Source organism: Eumetopias jubatus, unplaced genomic scaffold (genome assembly GCF_037043125.1).
Source record: "Eumetopias jubatus isolate StellerSeaLion01/CBP00866 unplaced genomic scaffold, mEumJub1_p1.0 scaffold_13, whole genome shotgun sequence".
Taxonomy (NCBI): domain Eukaryota; kingdom Metazoa; phylum Chordata; class Mammalia; order Carnivora; family Otariidae; genus Eumetopias; species Eumetopias jubatus.
The window spans coordinates 14,027,405-14,049,576 of record NW_028274819.1 but is presented as its reverse complement, the minus strand read 5'-3'; the positions used below and the strand labels follow the sequence as shown (position 1 = coordinate 14,049,576).

The window sequence follows — 22,172 nt, the reverse complement described above, 5'->3', positions numbered from 1 at the left end:
CCCCAGTGCAGAGCCAATTCAGGGCTTGATCTCAGGACACTGAGATCATGACCTGAGCCAAAATCAAGAGTCAGACACCTAACTGACTGAACCACCCAGGTGTCCCAGGTTGATGAAGTTTTAAATTAAACATACCCCTGTAAACAAGCCCAGGAAGTAGAACATGACCAGAATCAAAGGAGCCTCTCGTATTCTTTCAGTCTCTATCTCCCCTGCAAAGATAACCATAGTAAGAAACAAAGGCTAATTTGTGTAATAGTTAGGTTTTTTTTTAAAGTCAAGGTTATTGCTTTTAAATATAAACACAGAAAATTTACCATTTATATGTGCCAGTTACATGAATTTTAATAGACACATACAACTGTGTAACAACAAGCATGTTATGGGTGATTGAAATATTCTATATTGTATAATTATAGAATTCCCCTGCTAATTTCTGCAAAAAATGCTTTTTTAGTTTTAACTAGGACTGAATTGAATATATAGATCAATTGGGATTGCATTTAATTAATAGATCCTTTATTTACAATTCAGCGGCCTATCAGTATCAGCTTTCTTTTCTTTCTTTTTCTTTCTTTCTTCTTTCTTTCTTTCTTTCTTTCTTTCTTTCTTTCTTTCTTTCTTTCTTTCTTTCTCTCTTTCTTTCTTTTTCTTTCTTTCTTTCTTTCTTTCTTTCTTTCTTTCTTTCTTTCTTTCTTTCTTTCTTTTTCTTTCTTCTTTCTTTCTTCTTTCTTTCTTTCTTTCTTTCTTTTTCTTTCTTTCTAATTAAAATTCCATGACCAACATTCCGTATTAATTTAGGCTCCCTAGGTGTTGAGTTTAGGCATCTATGTATTTTCAACAAATTTTTGAATAATTTATTTATGTGCATAGCCAGGAACTAGTTTATAGATGAGTATATAAGGTTTCCAAGACAAGACAAGACCCTGATCAACACAGAAAGTTTGACCTTTATCTCTGCCAGATCTCTAATATTCTGTTTTATTACATAGAATATTAAAGTTATCTGCATACTGTCCCATCTCTGCTTTCAATACTTCCTGTTTATGTATTCATATCCTTTCTCCCTAGTATACTCTCAGTGAGCTTAAACATATCTCTCATGCCACTTAGAAGTATAACACTGTAAAAGTTAAATAAATATAGTAATTTTTATTAAGTGATTATGAAGTCTGTCATACTTTAATTTGAGACAATTAAACAGGTTATATTCTCAGGAAGAAAGAAGTGGATTTTAGAAAATTTAAGTCATAAACCCCATGGCACGTAGCTATTTAGTGTCAGAGCCCGGATTATGTCCTGTAGCATTAAATTTCTTTTCCAGCCCTATGCTTATTCTTTTTGCACTAAGGATTATTTAATACCAGAGGCCAAAGTGCATTCATGTAATCATGTTATCATGCAGTTCATTGTTCCAGAACCATTTATTTACTATGAAAAAAAAAAACATGAAATTATCTGACTTTTCTGTCCCAGAAAATAATTAGTATATTTTCTCCTTGGAGCATCCCTGTGGACTTCAACAAGAGCTTAAGAACCTGGTATAAAAGTCCGAAGTGTTCATAAGGTACCTTAACTGAGTGAGCAGTTCATTCCCACAGGTAAGAGGAAAGGATTTCTTATGACTTACACAAAATTTCAGAAGTCATAACCTTGAATCTTCAACTAGTATCTGTGTTTTAATATTTAAATCTGAGACAGAAATTTCTAGTTAATTTAGAGTTGAATTAAAATTGAATGAGGGAATTCCAGGGAACATAGCAGGGATAATAAGAAAGACTACTTACATATTTAAGTCAATAGATTTGTAAGTTAGACATTTGATTTCATTTTCCTGATGAAAGATAATAGTTGGAATAAAGGTAGTAGAAATAAGGGATTATATTATGAATTTAGGAAAATTTTTAAAGAGAAAATTAATTATCAACCAACCATTGGGTACATACCATTTTGGGATCATAGTATTTTTTGGTTTTGGTTTTGTTTTTTTCAAATTGAAGAATATACATTGACTTTAAATTTGTTTTGCTAGTCCATGACTTGATCAAGAAGCCACTTCAGTTTTGTTCTCTCTCTTTTTTTTTTTAATCATGGTCTGCTTAAGCTTCATGGCTTTATAAAAGAATTCAAACACATGAGGATGTTATTTTGTATTGTTTCTAGTAGATAACATTTCCAGAATTATGGCATATCACAATGAATTTGCAACATGGTCAAGAAGATAGAGCTTGGGCGCCTGGGTGGCTCAGTTGGTTAGGCGACGGCCTTCGGCTCAGGTCATGATCCTGGAGTCCCGGGATCGAGTCCCACATGGGGCTTCCTGCTCAGCGGGGAGTCTGCTTCTCCCTCTGACCCTCTTCCCTCTCGTGCTTTCTATCTCTCATTCTCTTTCTCTCTCTCAAATAAATAAATAAAATCTTTAAAAAAAAAAAAAGAAGAAGATATAGCTTAACATACGGGACAGAGAAACCTGGTCTTGCATCCTGGCTTTGCTACTAACTAACTGTATGACCTTGGGCAGGTTACATGTTGGGCTGTTTCTTAGTTTTCTCATCTATAAAAGGATGCTAAATTATTTAGTTTCAGGTTGCTATGCAGATTATATAAAATGATGTACACAAAAGTTCTAACCCTTAGTATTATGTGGTTAATATCATGTGGTTAATGCTATCATAGCTTCCTTTCTCAAGCTTTACTTTTATAACACTGTTCTCATGGATGTACCCTACTTTATGTTTTCTAAATGCATTATAGGTGAAGAATTGACAATTTTACTGTTCCGTATTGGTATATTTTGTTAACAGTGATGGTCCATATTTTTGTCTATCTAGGTCCCATTTCTTAAACTGAAATTAGCTAGATATAAAAACAATCAGTTTTCATTTCCTTAAATATTAGTTGGTGAAAGCCTGTTTGAAGAGCATTTTGGAAGAAGCAAATTCCATGTTTTCTGTCTTTCATCCCTCCAGTTCCCTAGAGTGAAGTAGATAATTTCTCTACATGATTTGGATTAAATCATCCACAAGCCACCTTCTTGCACTACAGATAAAATCAGAGAAATTAAAAACTGTAAGAAAATTATTATGGGGGCACCTGGGTGGCTCAGCCGTTAAGCATCTACCTTCGGCTCAGGTCATGATCCCAGGGTCCTGGGATCGAGCCCCGCATTGGGCTCCCTGCTCAGTGGGAAGCCTGCTTCTCCCTCTCACACTCGCCCTGCTGTGTTCACTCTCTTGCTGTCTCTCTCTCTGTCAAATAAATAAATAAAATCTTTAGAAAAAAAAGAAAATTATTATGGATAAACTCATCAGGGGGATGTAAGTAAACCTACTGTCATTTTATTGACATGCCCAAAGTACAATGTAAAGACAGGGATGAATTTTTAAGGTGCCTGATACCATAGAATATTGGGATGGTCAGAAAGGGCTACCGCATATGACAAGGTGAAATTAAATCTAACAACCCACATTGTACTCATTTGAGAATATTTTAAAATTAAGTAATTTCACATTGTTTTTCTCATTTAAATGCATTCCAATTTTGTGATATATGTACAGTTGCTCTCATGTTAACAATTGTGCACACACACACACACACACACACAAAAGGAATCTCACATCCATTGTACAAAATCTAGGGCTAGTACTCAGATATGTAATTTTTATTATACTACTTTCAGATTTTTAAATTCCCATATTCATTCATCTTTGAGGATTTTAAGATGATGGAATATGAAACCAGGTAGGAGAAATTTAACAGAAACTAACTAGAAATTAATTCACTTATTGGCATAACTTTTAACGTGGCAAATTTAGCCAACAACTTAATAACATAATTTCTTTAATTTATTTATACAGGGTAATGCATTCACTTGAACCCAACTTCCAAGCCCATCACCGCCTATTCCTTCACTGCCAAGGATTTCAACATACCTTTCTAAGAAACAAATACCAGGATACATAGGGTGTATTCTATTAAAAAAAAAAAAACTACCTTTAAAACCTATAAATAAACACTAAAATGCCAGGGTTGTCATCAGATTCAGATTTACACAGGATTCAGATGAAAAACATGACTGAAGTCACCATGTTTATATTGATGGGCTTCACAGATGATTTTGAGGTGCAGGTCTTCCTATTTTTTCTATTTCTAGCAATCTATCTTTTTACTCTGATAGGAAATTTGGGACTGGTTATATTGGTCATTGGGGATTCTAGGCTCCACAACCCCATGTACTATTTTCTGAGCGTGTTATCATTCCTGGATGCCTGCTATTCTTCAGTTGTCACCCCAAAAATGTTAGTCAATTTCCTAGCAGAGAATAAAGCCATTTCCTATCTTGGATGTGCAGCCCAGATGCTTCTCTTTGTTACTTTTGGGACCACAGAAAGCTTTCTCTTGGCAGCCATGGCTTATGATCGCTACGTAGCAATCTACAACCCTCTCCTCTATTCCGTGAGCATGTCACCCAGAGTCTATGTGCCACTCATCGTTGCTTCTTATGTCGGTGGCATTTTGCATGCTTCTGTACACACAGTGGCCACGTTCAGCTTATCCTTCTGTGCATCCAATGAAATTAGGCATGTCTTTTGTGACGTCCCTCCACTACTTGCCATTTCTTGTTCTGACACCCACACAAACCAGCAGCTGCTCATCTACTTCGTGGGAGCTATTGAGATAGTCACTATCCTGATAGTCTTGGTCTCTTATGGTTTCATTGTGTTGGCCATTCTGAGGATGCATTCTGCCGAAGGGAGGCGGAAAGTCTTTTCTACATGTGGCTCACACCTAACTGGAGTGTCAATTTTTCATGGTACGGTTCTCTTCATGTATGTGAGACCAAGTTCCAGCTATGCTCTGGACCATGACATGATAGTGTCAATGTTCTACACGATTGTGATTCCCATGTTGAATCCCATCATCTACAGTTTAAGGAACAAAGATGTAAAAGAGGCAATGAAAAGAGCGTTTGGTAAAAACTGGTTATGTCAATAAAGTATACTGTTCACATTGACCACTAAATTAAGAAAAGTTAAGAATAATATTCATTGTCTTAATATTAATATGATAGAGATTGTACTCATTTGCTCAGACTGCCATAACAAAGTGCCCCAGACTGGTAGTTTAACAACAGAAATTTATTTCTCACTGTTACAGAATCTACAAGTCTGAAAGTGAAGGCAGAGTGAATTTCTTCCAAGGCCTCTCTCCTTCACTTGCAGGTGGAAGTTTGTTTTATTTGGGGGGGGGCTTTTTTAGTGGCAGTCTTTTCTTTCCATTTCTACGTCATTCCTCTCTGTGCCTCTGTGTTCTGAATATATGTGTATGTATATATGTGTGTGTGTGTGTGTGTGTGTGTGGACATGTGGACACTTGTATATATTCATTATATAAAATATATTTACATGTACACACATATTTTCACCCTCCTATGAGTCAAACTTGACGGTCTCCCATAGTTGCAATTCTTAATAACTTTATAATTGTATCTGACTAGCTTGAGCAAATACCACACAATTGATAGCAAAACTCCAGTTCACATAATCCAAATCCACTTCCCTCGAGTCCCTGGCATCTATCTCCTGATAAAAGCCTTCTGCTCTATCCTTAAATCTGTACATTGGCAGCAGGGGCCACAGATAATATATTTAAATCTCTAGTGTCATTACCACACTGCTTGTGAGGGTGCTTCTCTCCCCTTTTTGTTATTTCATTGAAAACGTGGACATTGAATCCATTTTTACTTCCTCACAAGTTACAGACACTAGGCATTAGCATTTATCAAGATTATACTTCAACTCAAGAATGACAAAAGACAGGCACAATTCAGAGAGTAAAATACAGCTGGCTGGCAGAAACTAAGCTAAACCCCCGCCCATCTTTGTGGGGTTTCCTGCTAACCCTCTACAGACTCAGCCTTGGCTCTGCTCTCTTTTGACCATTACCACTCTGTGATGCCCTTAAGATGCCACCACTCCTCAGTGCCCAGACCCAAGAACCAAGGTATAGAAAAGCATCCTGATTATACTCAGGTTTAGTCCTACTTCCAACAAACCTCATCTTCATTGCAAGGACATGTGTCCTTCAAAGTTAATTCATTATAAATGATTTTGGTTTTCCATCCATCCCTCCTTCCTTTCTTTATCACCATTATTATTTTTTTTGAAGATTTCATTTATTTATTTGAGAGACAAAGACAGAGATAGCAAGAGAGAGCACAAGTGGGAAAGAGAGGGAGAAACAGGCTCTCTGCTGAGCAGAGAGCCCGAGATGGGGCTCAATCCCGGAATCATGGGATCACGACCTGAGCCGAAGGCAGATGCTGAACCGACTGAGCCTCCCAGGCACCCCTAACATTATTATTATTTTTGTGTTAAATCTCTTTGGTTCCAATAGGATGATCTCCTTAGGAACATAGAGCACAATGTAAGGATATTTCCCTAAAGTGGGATTGTTAAGTTTAAGTAACATCTTAACCATACAAATATAGATAATCTCTTACAACATTATATACTGCACCACCCCCATTTTTTCTTCATTTCTTTTCTTCTATTTGGAAGGTTCTCCCGGCTGCCATTCATATGACTCATTTTTTAAAATGCCTTTGCTTAGTGAGGATTTCATTGATTACATTATAATTACAATTTACTTCCATTGACTATCCTCATATTCTTTCTTTTTTGAATATAACAATTGCACTTATCAGGGATTCATATAATATGTACTTAATTTATATTTGATTTATTATAAATCAAATATATTCCAGACACATATATTTGGAATATTACCTGATACATATTGTTGCTCAGTAAATATTCCCTAAATGAATAAATATTTTACATAAGAAATGGTCAAAAACATTTTTTAATTCAATGAAAGGATGCATGTGAAACAAGATAGAATGTTTTATTTAAATATTAGTTACTGTTTTAAATTTTCTAGTTCATTTTTTTCCTTTAAAATAGGTTCCTCAAAAAGTTAAAAATAGAACTACCCTATGACCCAGCAATTGTACTACTAGATATTTAGCCAAAGCATACAAAAATATAGATTCAAAGGGGCACATGTACCCTGATGTTTATAGCAGCATTATCAGTAGTAACCCAACTATAGAAAGAGCCCAAATCTCCATCGACTGATCAATGGATAAAGAAGATGCAGAAACATAATGGAATATTACTCAGCCATCAAAAAGAATGAAATCTTGCCATTTGTAACAACACGAATGGAGCTAGAGTGTATTATGCTAAGTGAAATAAGTCAGTCAGAGAAAGAGAGATACCCTATGATTTCACTCAAACGTGGAATTTAAGAAACAAAGCAGATAAACATAGAGGAAAGAAAGATGAGAGAGAGAGGGAAGGAAACCATAAGGAACTCTAACTGTAGAAAACAAGCTCAGGGGTGATGGAGGGAGGCGGGTGGAGGATGAGCTCGATGGGGGATGGGTATTAAGGAGGGCACTTGTTGTGATGAGCACTGGGTGTTATATGTAAGTTATGAATCACTAAATTCTACTCCTAAAACTAATTTTACATATATGTTAACTAACTAGAATTTAAATAAAAACTCGAAAGGAAAAAAAAATACAATATTTCCTCTTTCTATTGGTCTACTTTGCTATTCTTTCCTAGCTTTCTCATTTGGGTACAATTTTCCAATAAATAATGTGTCAGTGGAATCACACATATTTTAGTACTTCATATTTTCATTATCAATATTTCTGATTTTTCCCATTTTTTTTTACTTAGGAGTAGTTTAGTAACATCTAAAAATGTTGAAATGGAATAGTTTGAGAGTTTTCTTAAATTTGTTAGTCATTTCAAAATAGAATGCAATTTTCAAAAATTTTCTTTATTCAGATCTTACTTTTCACTAATATATGGAAGTTTTCATAAAGCTACCCCTATACTTGTAAAGAGAGAAAATCGTCAATTCAAAGCTTCGTACATACTTACCTACAAAAACAATCTTATTGAATGTTTAGTTTAAGCCTTTATGTCCTAATTAATGTGTTCTTAACTGAAAATATTTAATACAGGTATATCAAGTTTCCCAAAGTTAGCAGGCTTCTTTCCATTTCTCTCTTTGCATTTCCTGTATGAGAACTTTCCTGTTTGGGATATGTGTTGCTACATTTCTATTTGCATAAATAACATTCACTCTGGAGTGGCAGAGCCTGAGTGGAGGCACCCACCTCACTCTAGGTTACCCCCTAGGACGGCAGACTCAAAGCAGCAATTAGAGTAGTCTTACTCATTTACAAGCATAGCCGTGGCAAGTTGATCATGGTATTCTAGAAGTGAAATAGATGAGAAATACTACATTCTAACTTGATCTTTATAAGCAGAAAAGTTCTAGGTTAAGTAAACAAAAGTCTAACTTGAATCACAAAAACAGAGTCATTGTCCCTCAATCAATTTATGAACTGAGGCAGCTTAGAGTCCTAGAACCCCTTTAATGAAGGGACCAGGTACCCTTGAGGGAGGACCCAGGTATACTACCAAGAATTTAAACTATTAATCTTTCTCTAAGCCTTCCGCAGAGAGACTTTGGACCTTTACCTGGGTAACTGCATTGGTGAAAAGGAAATAACCAGATCTTTGAGAACTACTGGGCATGAGTTCTGAGCTGATGATGATTCCAGAAGACCCAAAACATTGTTGTGTGTTTGTGTGTTTGTGGCCCAACAGTCAAGGTAGCGGCTGGTGGAAGTCAGGTGGTCAGTGGAGTTTTACTCCTGGCCCATACCGCAGTGAATCCCTTATGCCCCTGCACCATCCTGTGGTTAATTCTCCAGTTCCAGAATGTCTACTTGGAATGAACAACTCAGTCCCCGGCAGAATCCCCACATTGCTTCCCTGACCTGTGGAGTAAGGGTCATCATGATGGAAAAATCCCAAGTGGGAGCAATTATAACTGCCTCTACCAAGAAAAATAGTAAACCAGAATCAATACTGCATTTTGAAGGGTAATGAGAAATGAGTTCCACCATCAAAGACTTGAAGGATACAGGAGTGATGATTCTATTACATCTCCATTTAAATCTCCTATTTGGCCTATGCAGAAAACTGCATATCTAAGAGTACAGTTGGTATAAGGCATATTAAGGTCAAGGGAAATTTGCTGCATCTGGTCACTTTTACAACCAAAAAAGTCACACTAGTGGACCTCTTCTTTGAAGGCAGTATATTCTTCATTGAGTTGTGTTACTCCAGCCATGTCCTAACTGACCTCAAAAGTTGATAGTTTTGAGGGGTTCATGACAGGAAAAGGCTCTGCCAGAGGTTCAGGCTGCCGTGGACCTTCTCTTCCATGCGGAGCAGATGATCCAGCAGGTCCATTGGTGCTTGGAGTGGCAGTGGCAGAAAAGGATGCTGTTTGGAGCTTTTGGTCAGTCCCTGTGGGCGAAACACAGTGAGACCCTTAGTACTGTGGAGCAAAGTCCTGCCATCCTCCATAGATAACTACTTTTCTTTTGTAAAACAGCTTTTAACCTGCCACTAGGCCTTAGTAGAGACTGAACACTTTACCATGGCCACTAAATTACCATGACAGCTGAGTTTCCCCATTCAAAGCTGGGTGTTTTCTGACCCAACCAGTCATAAATTTGGGCATAACAGGAGCCCTCCATCATGAAATGGAAGGGTTATATATGAAATTGTGCTCGAGCAGGCCTTGAAGGTCCAAGAGGGTTAAATGAAGAAGTATCCCAAACACTAAGGGTCCACAATTCTTCTCTCTTCTAGCCTGAATCTATGGCTTCCGTGGAGTTTCCTATGATTATTTGACAGAGGTAGAGAAGACTTAGGCCTAGTTTACAAATGGTTCTGAATGATAAGCAGACACCACGCAGAAGGGCACAGCTGCCGCAACACAGCCTCTTTCTGTGACATCCCTGAAAGACTGCAGTGAAAAGAAATCCTCCCAATGGGAAGAACCTCGAGCAGTATATTTAGGTGTTTGTTTTGCATGGAAAGAGAAATAGACCGATGTGAAACTACATATCGAGTCATGTTCTATAGCCAGTGGTTTGGCTGGACAGTCAGGGACTTGGAAGTTCCATGATTGAAAAATTGGTGTCAAGAAGGCTGGTCAAGAGGTATGTGGATAGACCTCCCTCTTGTGTTAAACATGTGAGGATATTTGAGGCTCTTGTCAATGCCCACCAAAGATTGCCCTCAGCATAGAAGGATTTTCATAATCAAGTGGATAGGGTGACTCATTCTATGGATATCATTCATCTTATTTCACTAGCCACCCGTTTTATCAAATAATGGGCTCATGAAGTGATGGTGACAGCAAGGAAGAAGGTTTGTGTGGGGTCAGTAACATAGACCTCCATTCACAAAGGCTGACTTGTCTGAACCCATTGCTGAGCACCCAACCTGCCAGGAACAGAGACCAATACATAGGCCCCAATATGGCACCATTACCTGGTGTGATCAGCCAGCTACCTCATGGCAGGTTGTTTATACTGTGCCACTTCCATCATTATAGGGCAATGTTTTGGGCCTGGTTATATTGGTCTTTGGAGATTCCTAGCTTCACCACCCCATGTACTATTTTCTGAGTGTTTTATCATTCTTGGATGCCAGTTATTCCTCAGTTGTTACTCCAAAAATGCTGACCAATTTCCTAGCAGAGAATAAAGCCATTTCCTATCTTGGTTGTGCAGCCCAGATGCTTCTTTTGGTTACTTTCAGGACCACAGAAAGCTTTCTCTTGGCAGCCATGGCTTATGATTGCTATGTAGCAATCTACAACCCTCCCCTCTGTTCTGTGAGCATGTCACCCAGAGTCTATGTGCCACTCATCGTTGCTTCCTACATTGGTGGCATTTTGCATGCTTTTGTACACACAGTGGCCACGTTCAGTTTATCCTTCTGTGCATCCAATGAAATTAGACATGTCTTTTGTGACATCCCTCCACTACTTGCCATTTCTTGTTCTGACATTTACACAAACCATATATATATATATACACACACATATATAATGCATATATGTATAATATATATTGTGTATATATGATGTATATGTAATGTGCATATATATTAGATATACATATATTTATATAATTAACAAGTTGTTGCTTTTTTCTAAGCTCTACTTTTATTTTTCCTGAGCCTAAGTACATTATCAATAAATATTACTATCTAATACTTACCACTATAATTTTTGGAGTTTCAGAATGGATCTTATCATTTCTATGATTGAGCAGTAATAAGGAAAGATTTTGATAATGGGATAAAAATATATAGTGTTGGGCCAAAGAGTGAAAAGGTCAGAGCCATAAGCCTAGATAGATCTTACTCTGAAAGCACATGGAGAACAAATGAAATAAGTTTAAGGAGGTCTTGCACAGGAACCTTAGGATGGAGAAGTAACCTCATAATGAGTGTGAAAGACTTCCTATAAACAGTGTGATGATACACTAATCCATAGAATCCTAAGCGCATAAGCTATAGTAGTAGTGAGTGAAAATTCCACAATGACTGACAACAGCAATACACTTGTATCAACAAATATTTAATATGAACCAATTTGAACACAGTAAAAGTATATAGATTATACAAATGATCTATATTTGTAAAATGCTGTGTTGGAGGGTTGATAAATGCTTTATTTGGAAATATTCTAGGATATACAGACAGTATTATTCATTAAAACCAAGACATTTTCTTTAGTTTCTGAGCATAGAGACATAAATTGATATGCAACATTCTTTGCAGATTTACTTAAAGCTAATAATGTGTTTTACTTAGGAACCAATTTCTCACAAACAATTTCTTCATCGCCTCTTTTACATCTTTGTTCCTTAAACTGTAGATGATGGGATTCAACATGGGAATCACAATCGTGTAGAATATTGACACTATCATGTCATGGTCCAGAGCATAGCTGGAACTTGGTCTCACATACATGAAGAGAACCGTACCATGAAAAATTGACACTCCAGTTAGGTGTGAGCCACATGTAGAAAAGACTTTCCACCTCCCTTCGGCAGAATGCATCCTCAGAATGGCCAACACAATGAAACCATAAGAGACCAAGACTATCAGGATAGTGGCTGTCTCAATAGCTCCCACGAAGTAGATGAGCAGCTGCTGGTTTGTATAGGTGTCAGTACAAGAAATGGCAAGTAGTGGAGGGACGTCACAAAAGACATGCCTAATTTCATTGGATGCACAGAAGGATAAGCTGAACGTGGCCACTGTGTGTACAGAAGCATGCAAAATGCCACCGACATAGGAAGCAACGATGAGTGGCACATAGACGCTGGGTGACATGCTCACGGAATAGAGGAGAGGGTTGTAGATTGCTACGTAGCGATCATAAGCCATGGCTGCCAAGAGAAAGCTTTCTGTGGTCCCAAAAGTAACAAAGAGAAGCATCTGGGCTGCACATCCAAGATAGGAAATGGCTTTATTCTCTGCTAGGAAATTGACTAACATTTTTGGGGTGACAACTGAAGAATAGCAGGCATCCAGGAATGATAACACGCTCAGAAAATAGTACATGGGGTTGTGGAGCCTAGAATCCCCAATGACCAATATAACCAGTCCCAAATTTCCTATCAGAGTAAAAAGATAGATTGCTAGAAATAGAAAAAATAGGAAGACCTGCACCTCAAAATCATCTGTGAAGCCCATCAATATAAACATGTTGACTTCAGTCATGTTTTTCATCTGAATCCTGTGTAAATCTAAATCTGATGGCAACTCTGGCATTTCACTTTTTATTATAGGTGCTAAAGGCAATATCTTGTGAAAATAGAGCCTACCCAATTATATCCTCATATTTGTTTCTTAGCAAGGTATAATGATTTCCTTGGCACTGATAAAATAAGCAGCGATAAAGATGTTGGTCCCCAGTGGTTGCATTTTGCTGTTAAATAAAAGGAAGAAATTATTTTATTCAGTCATTGACTACATTTATCAAGTTAAAAATATTCTGTTGATTTAAGTAGTTTATTGTCTAAATCATTTTCTATTCAATTATTTATTGTCTTTTTGCATATCATGTAATCTTAAAATTCACAATGATGAGTAAACATAGGAATATTTGAGTCTTAAAATATTATAGTGGAAAGTACACGTCTGAATACTAGTTCTGGACTTGCTACAATGTCCATGAAAGTCCTTTCTTTAATCTTTGCAACTGTTAAAAATGGGAGCAAGTACACTTCTATCACAAGCTTGCGTTGAATTTATTTTTTATTTTTTTAAAGATTATTTATTTATTTATTTGACAGAGAGATAGAAAGCACAAGTAGGCAGAGCGGCAGATGGAAAGGTAGAAGCAGGTTCTCCTCTGAGGAGGAACCCTGACGCTCGTCTCGATCCCAGGACCCTGGGATCATGACCTGAGCTGGAGGCAGCCGCTTAATCAACTGAGCCACCCAGGCGCCCCACTTGTGTTGAATTTAAATGAGAAATACTAGGGGCAACTATGTGGCTCTGTCCTTTGAGCATTTAACTCTTGGTTTTGGCTCAGGTCATGATCTCTGGATAGTGGGATGGAGCCCTGCGTGGGGCTCTGTGATCCGTGGGGCGTCTGCTTGAAGATTCTCCCCTTCTGCCCCTCCCCCACTTGCAGGCGCACACACACGCGCGCACACACACACATACACACACTCTAAAATAAATAAATCTTTAAAAAAATAAATGAGAAATACTATGGAAATTATTTAATTTTAACATGTTTCCAGATGACTAGGAACTGGGATAAGTGAGACATCTCAATTTATCAAACAAGCCTGCCTTTTCCACCAAAACCATTTACCTCATTTTTTCTGGCAATCATCCTGTTCCATTAGTTTCCATCCACAGCAGTGGTGAACAGAATAGCAGAGAATATTCTGGAGAGAGATGTACCTTATTTGCAAACATAAACAATGCAATGTCTTTTTCTTCAGATTTTTTTCTTTTTCCTCAAAATACATATCATTAAGTTGTTCATTTTGGCCACTGCAGCCTATCATACTATTATTTTTTTTCAAATTTTATCTTAATGACAATGTGAGATGATTTTCAATTTATGTGATTATTCCTACAAAATCCTTGGATTTTTTTTTTTTTTAGATATATTTCCCTCAAATAGAAATCCTGGACATTTTAAAAAAATATATTATAGCTACTTATGGAGTTTCTTAATAGAAATTTCACAGTTTCTAAAATAACTGTGAAATTAATGTCACCTGATAGTAGATAATAAAATTGTTTCTGAAGTTTTTGCTGAGAGAAAAATCACTATATTCGCCTCAAAATAATTTCTGTTTTTTTGTTTTGTTTTGTTTTCTTGATGTCATCATACTGTTTCTCATTAAGTGGAGTGTGAATAAAGGAAACTTAAAAAATGTTAAAGAAGCACCTGTATCGGGGCGCCTGGGTGGCTCAGTTGTTAATCGTCTGCCTTCGGCTCAGGTCATGATCCCAGGGTCCTGGAATCGAGCCCCGCATCAGTCTCCCTGCTCCGCGGGAAGCCTGCTTCTCCCTCTCCCACTTCCCCTGCTTGTGTTCCCTCTCTCGCTGTGTCTCTCTCTGTCAAATAAATAAATAAAATCTTAAAAAAAAAAGTAACACCGGTATCTGGACTGAAAGCTCAGTTATTGAAAACACTATTAATTCCTGGATCCATCATATTTAAGGGGCAGATTTCAGCATGTTGACTTTTGTTTTTCCTTTGGCATTTTATAACCAACAAGTGTTTAAAAAGAGTTAAAAAAAATTCACTGTATATAAGGCCAGGCTGAATTTACTCACAAATGATTTGTATTCATGACATGGAACATGCTACAGTTTTGTTATATTGAGACACTCACACATCAGTAGATAATAAATAAATAAGGCTACTGTTAGAAAAAAAGAAAACTATATGTCTTTATTTTCTCAGAAATGTTCCAGAGATTCCTGTGGAAGACATTTCTAATGTATAGAGTAGTTTCATAAATATAAGTCTACAAAACCAAAAATGCTCATTTGATTTTTAGGAAAATTGATAGTAAAAAAATACAAAATACAATTATGTTAAAATTTGATTTTTTTATAAATCCAGATAGCTTACATAACTCTCATGAGAACACACACACATACCTTAAAATAATGTATAGTTAATTCTGAATTGTTATATTGGTAAAGTAGTTTATAAAGACATCAATGAATAATATAAATATGATTAATGCATTTTGGGGTATCACCAAAAATAGATGGCTGTTTAAAAAATCCTATTCTCTCTCTTTCTTTCCCAGTCTTCTCTTATGTCTCCCTTTCTCTCAAATCCATGGAATACATACAAAAATATTTACTAAAGACATTCAGATACAAAACAGGAATTAAGCAGATAAGAATAAGTACAGTAAAAATAAAACATGCAAGCAAAATTTGAAAAATATACTAATAGGCAGTATGCTAAAGGTATCCATCACAAAACACATGTTGACTGAGACACACTGGAGAAGGGTCAGTGACGTAACAATTCTAACCTTTATGTAACTAATGTGCCTAAGATAAGACAATTGTAGAAGATTAAGAACATTATATTTGGACTCTAAAACCTCATATTACAAGAGCATCTGGGTGGCTCATTCAGTTAAATGTCCGACTCCACTTAGGCTCAGGTCATGATCTCAGAACTCTGAGCCCACCAGGCTCCAAACTCACCATGGAGTCTGCTTGTCCCTCTCTCTCTGCTCCACCCCTCTCCCTTCAAATTAATTAATTATTTTTTTAAAAAAACAATGGGGCAACATTTTAAAAAAAATTAATTAAACCTCATATTATAATCTCAGATTTAGCATCTGGTGACAATGTGAACTTGGAAAAGTTACTTCTCCTTGTAACTCCAAAGAATGACTAAGATTGACCCAAATTTTGAGGCATACCTTGTTCAACTACATCTGCAATTATATGGTTGCAGAGCGTTTATTTATCTGATCATTAAAATATTTTGTATTAGCTTGAAGTGTTAATTATATGTGAAAATGCATACACATGAAATATGGCCTCCAAATGTTATTTAGTTCCAATAAAATGAATAGAGATTATAAAATCAATTTTTAAAAATAAAAGCATTTTGCAATTAATGGGTCCCAAAGAGAATCAAAGTGTTTCTTTAAGTTATACATATATTTGTTACATGATACTAAATATATATTAAAATACTGTTCTATAGAAATTAAACCCAGTGAATCCCAATATTCTGTGCCATAAGAAACTTTAAAATCCATTTCTGTCACTACATTCTGCTTGTGGGCATGCCATTAAAATAATAATATGTTTACTCAAATTCTTCTTATACACTTGTCACTATGATATTTTAGTAATCCTTCATGTCTCTGCTCTTGCTTGCAAAATAAGAAAGTGGTCTATGAATGAAGGTATGTTTTATTCCAAATCATGTCTCATTAGCGCATTTACCTATTTCACTATAGGAAACTGGGGTCATGAGAGAGAAAAAGTATGAACTGTAGCTACTGCATCCAAACCGCTTTTCAAACAGGCATTTCTATTAACAGATATTTAAGAAAATTAAAACTGGTCATGTTTATGTATTACTATTTCACTTTGGTAGAGGCTACCAAGACAAAAATATAGATCCTAAATTCTTAACAAAACACGATCAATCTGGAGGACTAAAATAAAATCAGTTCCCCAGCGCTCACGGTCAAAAATATAAAGTACCAAACACCCATGGAAACAGTATTACACTCAGCTCAGTAAGAAGGAAGGCTCTGATTGTAGCTACCATATATCATTAATTGGCTACTAGGAGTTAGGAATTTGGTGCACATTTTCTAATATAATCTACATAACAATCTACAAACTAAATAACTCAGTGTCATTTTATAGATGAGAAAACTGCCTATATAGACATATAACTTGACCAAGGTCATAATTTCTAAGAGATTCAGGATTCAAGCCTAGATTTCTCTGATTTCAGACTCTACACTATTTCCACTTGACCATATTACAAACCCATTGTGAGATGCCATAATTCTGGAAATGTTATCACATAGAATCAATGAGATGGCATCCTTGCACATTGGAATTCTTTTTTTTTAAGCAATCAAACTTGAATGGACCATGAAAAAAAAAAACACTAAATTTGCTTCTAGATTAGCTCACAAATAAAATAAATTTAAAATTTGTTTGTATCCCTCCATCAGAAAAAAATATTGATTTCAAAGTTCTATATACATAATAGCTGGTTAATATTTTTCTCCATTTAATACTTTTCTTAAACTTTAAATACAGCTCCTTATTTCTACTATCTCTAAATTAACCATAATGTTTCACCAAGAACATTAAAGCAAATTTCTAATTTACACTTCTAATGACCAAAATATGTGGGAAAGCCTTTCTACTTTCCCTGCTGTGTTCCCTGAAAAGCAAGTGATCAATTGTTAACATAACTTTGAATTAACTAATTAACTAGAATCTTCTCTCTTAAATACAAATATTAAGGCATACATTCTACTTTCAAATTCATATGTCCAGTTACTAAAATATTTTGTAAGTTACAAGAAACCTTTCCTCTCACCTGTGGAAATGAACTATCCATTAACGTACACTATGAATTAATGCATTTAGATTCTTACGCCATCTCGAGTTCTTAAAGGTCACAGTGATGTCCCAGGAGGAAAATGCACTAATTCTTTTCTGGGACAGAAAAGTATGAAGATGATTTTTTTTCATTGTAAACAAGTGAATGGTTCTGGATAATGAATTACATGATGAAAATGATTACATAAATGCACTTTGGCCTCTGGTTTGAAATGATTCCTCAGTGGAAAAGAAAGCTAATGAAGTAGTACATAGTCTTGGCTCTGAAACTAAATAGCTGTATGTCACGAGGTTGATGACTTAAATTCTCTGAAATCCAGTTTCCTCCTCCTGGAAATATAACCTGTTTACGTCCCTCAAAATCCCATAAACATCTGGGCGCGTGGCTGGCTCAATCTGTGGAACCTGCAACTCCTGTCTCAGGACTGTGGGTTTGAGCCCCGCATTGGGTGTAGATATTACTTAAAAAAAAAAAAATCTAAAAAAATCATATAAACGTGGACATAATAAAATAATATGACAGCATAACCTATGGCAGACTTCATAATCATTTAATAAAGATTACTATATTTTTAATAAATTTTAAAATACTACACTTCCAAGTGGACAAGAGAGATAGGGCAGTATACAGAAAATGGTAATATTCTATGTAAGAGAAAAATGCCAGAGATAAAGGTCAAACATTTTAGGTTGTATTGGATTTGGTCTTGACTTTGAGATCTTATATACTAATACAGACTAGTAACTATATAAATAAGAAAATCTTAGAAAAATTGTGGAAAATATATATATGCCTAGATGCCACACTCAAGAGATTTTAAGTTATAGACAGGGAATGCTATTTATGAAATTATATATATAGCATTCCCTGTCTATAACTTACATATATATATATATATGAAGATGATGCTGGCTCAACTGTGAAAAATTGATCTATTAATTAAATGCAATGCTATGGGCCCAATGCTAAATTGATCTATGGATTCAATACAACTCCAATTAAAATTAAACAAGTATTTTTGCAGGAATTGACACCCTGATTCTATAATTTATTTAAAAGAGGAGGGGCACCTGGGTAGCTCAGTCAGTTAAGCGTCTAACTCTTGATTTTTGCTCAGATTATAATCTCAGCGGTCATGGGATGGAGCCCCCCATCAGGCTCCGTGCTCAGAGAAGAGTCTGCCTGGGATTCTCTCTCTCTCCCTCTCCCCTCTCCCCCTCCCCCCACTTGGGAGCATGTTCTCTAAATAAATAAATAAATAAATAAATAAAATATTTTTTAAAAGAATTTTGAAAAGAAGAATAAATTTGGAATATTCACACAAATCAAGCTAAATAATCAGAGATATTGAAAAGACAAACAGCTACGTCAATGGAACAGAACAGTGTCAAGAAATAGATTCACCCATATATGCTCAATTGATTTTTGTCAAAATTGCTAAGAAAAAAATCTACGGAGCAAGGATAATATTTTTTTAAATGGTGTTTAATTTGTAGAATAGCCTTATGCCACAAAAAAAGAAACATTGACTCATTGTTTGCACCATATATAAAACTTTTCTCAAAATGAATCTTACACCTTAATTAATCCTTTGCTACATTTCTAGAGAAATCTTGGGCATCTGTGTGACCAGGAGTTAGTCACAGACTTTTAGATAAATCTCAAAATACATGAACTATGGGAGAAAAAAGTGATAAATTTGTATTTCATAACAATTAAAATCTTCTGCTCTGCGAAAAACATTGTTGAAGAAATAAACCACAGACTTACACAAAATGTTTGCTCAACAGTTACCCAATGAAGACTATGTATCCATAATATATGAAAAATTCTGAATCAAAACAAAGCAAAAACAACAAGAACATCAAAAGGGCAATATATTTAAACAAACACCCACCACAGAAGACACACAGATGGTAACTAGGCCCATGAAAAAGTTAAACACCATTTGATATTAGGGAAAGAAATGCCATTTAACACAATAATGTGGTCTTATAATATATACCTACCAGAATGAGTCAAGTTTAAAAGTATAATAATTACTGATACTATTATCATGTGTTTGGATGTCAGAAAGTAATATTTTGTAGCCAATCACTAAGGTTTAATGTGATTTAATATGACAACAGCTAGGAACACCTGGCTGGCCCAGTTGGTACAGGATGACTTTTGATCTAGTTGTGGGTTCAAGTCCCATGTTGGGCGTAGAGATTACTTTTAAAAATGTATGAAAACAGCTAATAGAATTACTTATTATTATATTTTACTAAATTATTCTTGATTTATTTTTTTTATTTCTAGTTAATTTCTGTGTTCTCGTTTTTAAATCTTTCCAATATCTAGCCTTCTCATTTGTAATATACTAATATATTTTATTATATTGATAAAACTTTAATTATTTTTTAAAGTTTGTTTAGCATTATTCTAAGACATTAAATTACCATATTAGTTTGCTTGTTCTACAGCCTTACTTTATTATCTGATTTTAGTAACTTTGGAACACTTCACAAGTTATTCCTTCAAACTACAGTTGGCCCTTGAACAACATAGGTTTGAATTCTGTGGGTCCACTTATGCTTGGATTTCTTTCGATAAATACAGTACAGTACCGTAAAGGTATTTTCTCTTCTTTATGATTTTATTAATTACATTTTTTGTTTTTCTAGCTTACTTTCTTGTAAGAATACATATAACATAAAATATTTGTTAATCAACTGTTTATATTATCAATAAGGCTTCTGGTCAACAGTACGCTATTAGTAGTTAAGTTTGGGGGGAGTCAAAAGTTATAGACAGATTTTTGACTGGGGGGTGACTCCCCTTATCTCCACTTGTTCGAGGGTCACCTCTATAATATTACATTAATTCTTTTATCTGCCCTTCTCCCCATGTTTAGGGATGATGGGCATTTTGACTATCATATGGAGGTATATATGTAGTTTGGAGATGTGTCAAGGTAACTTCAAGTTTTGTGCTCAAGGGATCTTGGGCATATTTTTATAGTCTTAAAATATTGTCTTATTGTGTAACTACCTTAAATCTCAGAGCTAAGCCTAATTCATTAACACTTCTACCTGGAGTTATTTTCCAAAGTGGTACTCTACACTTTACACATTATATGTTGTTGTAAAAGTACTTTCTGAGACCTATATCTTCCAGAAACCTCTTCTCTTATTTCAAACTTTCCTTCCCAGTGATTTTTTTAAAGATTTTTTTTTAAGATTTTATTTATTTATTTCTCAGAAAGACAGAGAGTGAGAGAGAGAGAGAGCACAAGAAGGGGGAGTGGCAGCGGCAGGCAGAGGGAGAAGCAGGCTCCTCGCTGAGCAAGGAGCCCCAGGCCCCCACGCACAACTGGATCCCAGGACCCTGGGATCATGACCTGGATGGAAGGCAGACACTTAACCGACTGAGCCACCCAGGATTCTCCCCAGTGATTCTGCTCTATTCACTGACTTTCTCGACTTTCAGCATTTTATTCCTCAGAGTGAAGCCCTGTTCTTTTGGAAGGGAACATGTGTTTCATATTTCTGAGATTTTCAACGACCTACAGCACCCATCATTTTGGTCTCCTATAGTCTCTTTGTGACCTCCAATTGACCCTGGGGGGGGTGGGGAAGTCCTACATCTGCAACTTGGGGCATATAAAGACTTTTCCATTTCACCAGCTTGATTTTACTAATTGTCCTCTCTTTTTTGTGGAGTTTTCAAAATTCCTAGGTTCCAAGTATCATAGATCCTGTTAATACTTCCCTTTCCATGTTAACCCTGTGTGTGGTGAAAGTGCTGATTTCAATAGTATTCTGCTGCTGTTTTAGGGTGACTTGATACCTTAAAAATCCTTAATGTGGGATTAATAGAGATCTTTTGTGATAGGCTCTTGTCATTTATTTTTCTTTCATCTTTGTCTTTGCTCATTTTTAGTTAATTTCTTTGCTGTTGCATGTATATTTTATTTTTAAGAAGTGTTTTGGGGAGCTTCAGTGTTTATTAATGAAAAATTTTCATATTTTTCTTCCTCCCTTATTTCAGTTTCTTTCTTTTTCATTTTTTGTGGACTTAATTTTTTTAGAGCAGTTATATGTTTATAGCAAAATTAAGAGGAATGTACAGAGATTTCCCAAATACCCCTTGTCCCCATGGATGCACTGACACATGGTAACTACCTATAGTCCATCATTTACCTTAGGGTTCACTCCTGGTGTTATATATTCTATGAAATTGAAAACAATGTATAATAACATGAATCCATCATTATAATCTTATACAGAGTGTTTTTAGTGCCCGAAAATTCCTCTGTGCTCCGCCTCTTCATCTTCCCTCTGTAAACCCCTGGCAACCACTGATCATTTCACTCTCTGCAGTTTTACCTTTTCCACAATATCATATTGTTGGAATCATAGTGCATGTAGCATTTCAGATTGGCTTCTTTCACTTAGTAAAACACCTTTGTTTCCTTCTCGTCTTTCCATGGCGTCATGGCTTGATAGCTTTTTTTTTTTTTTACCCTGTGTAATCATTCATTATCTGGAGTACCACAGTTTATTTATCCATTTACCTACTGCAAGACATCTGTTGCTTCCAGATATAATTTTGGCAATTAC

General features: G+C 35.8%; 2 protein-coding genes and 1 pseudogene across 2 annotated transcripts; 2 read left to right on the top strand and 1 right to left on the bottom strand.

The window, feature by feature from the left end:
• The first annotated feature begins 4,005 nt into the window (after nt 1-4,005).
• Nucleotides 4,006-5,014, top strand: LOC114215212 (olfactory receptor 5T1-like). Its single transcript, XM_028111103.2, is given in 2 exon segments — nt 4,006-4,980; nt 4,982-5,014. Coding segments are annotated over 2 exon segments (993 nt in total). The 5' UTR covers nt 4,006-4,020.
• Nucleotides 5,015-9,262: 4,248 nt separating this feature from the next.
• On the top strand, nt 9,263-11,034 carry LOC114215213 (olfactory receptor 5T3-like; annotated as a pseudogene).
• Nucleotides 11,035-11,747: 713 nt separating this feature from the next.
• LOC114215426 (olfactory receptor 5T1-like) lies at nt 11,748-12,740 on the bottom strand. The gene has a single exon (XM_028111420.2). The coding sequence runs from the start codon at nt 12,732-12,734 to the stop codon at nt 11,748-11,750; it is 987 nt and encodes a 328-aa protein (XP_027967221.2). The 5' UTR covers nt 12,735-12,740.
• Between the last annotated feature and the right edge of the window lie 9,432 nt (nt 12,741-22,172).

Coding starts and splice junctions, on each gene's coding strand:
- LOC114215426 (XM_028111420.2), bottom strand. CDS start 12,734: ATGCCAGAGTTGCCATCAGATTTAGATTTACACAGGATTCAGATGAAA.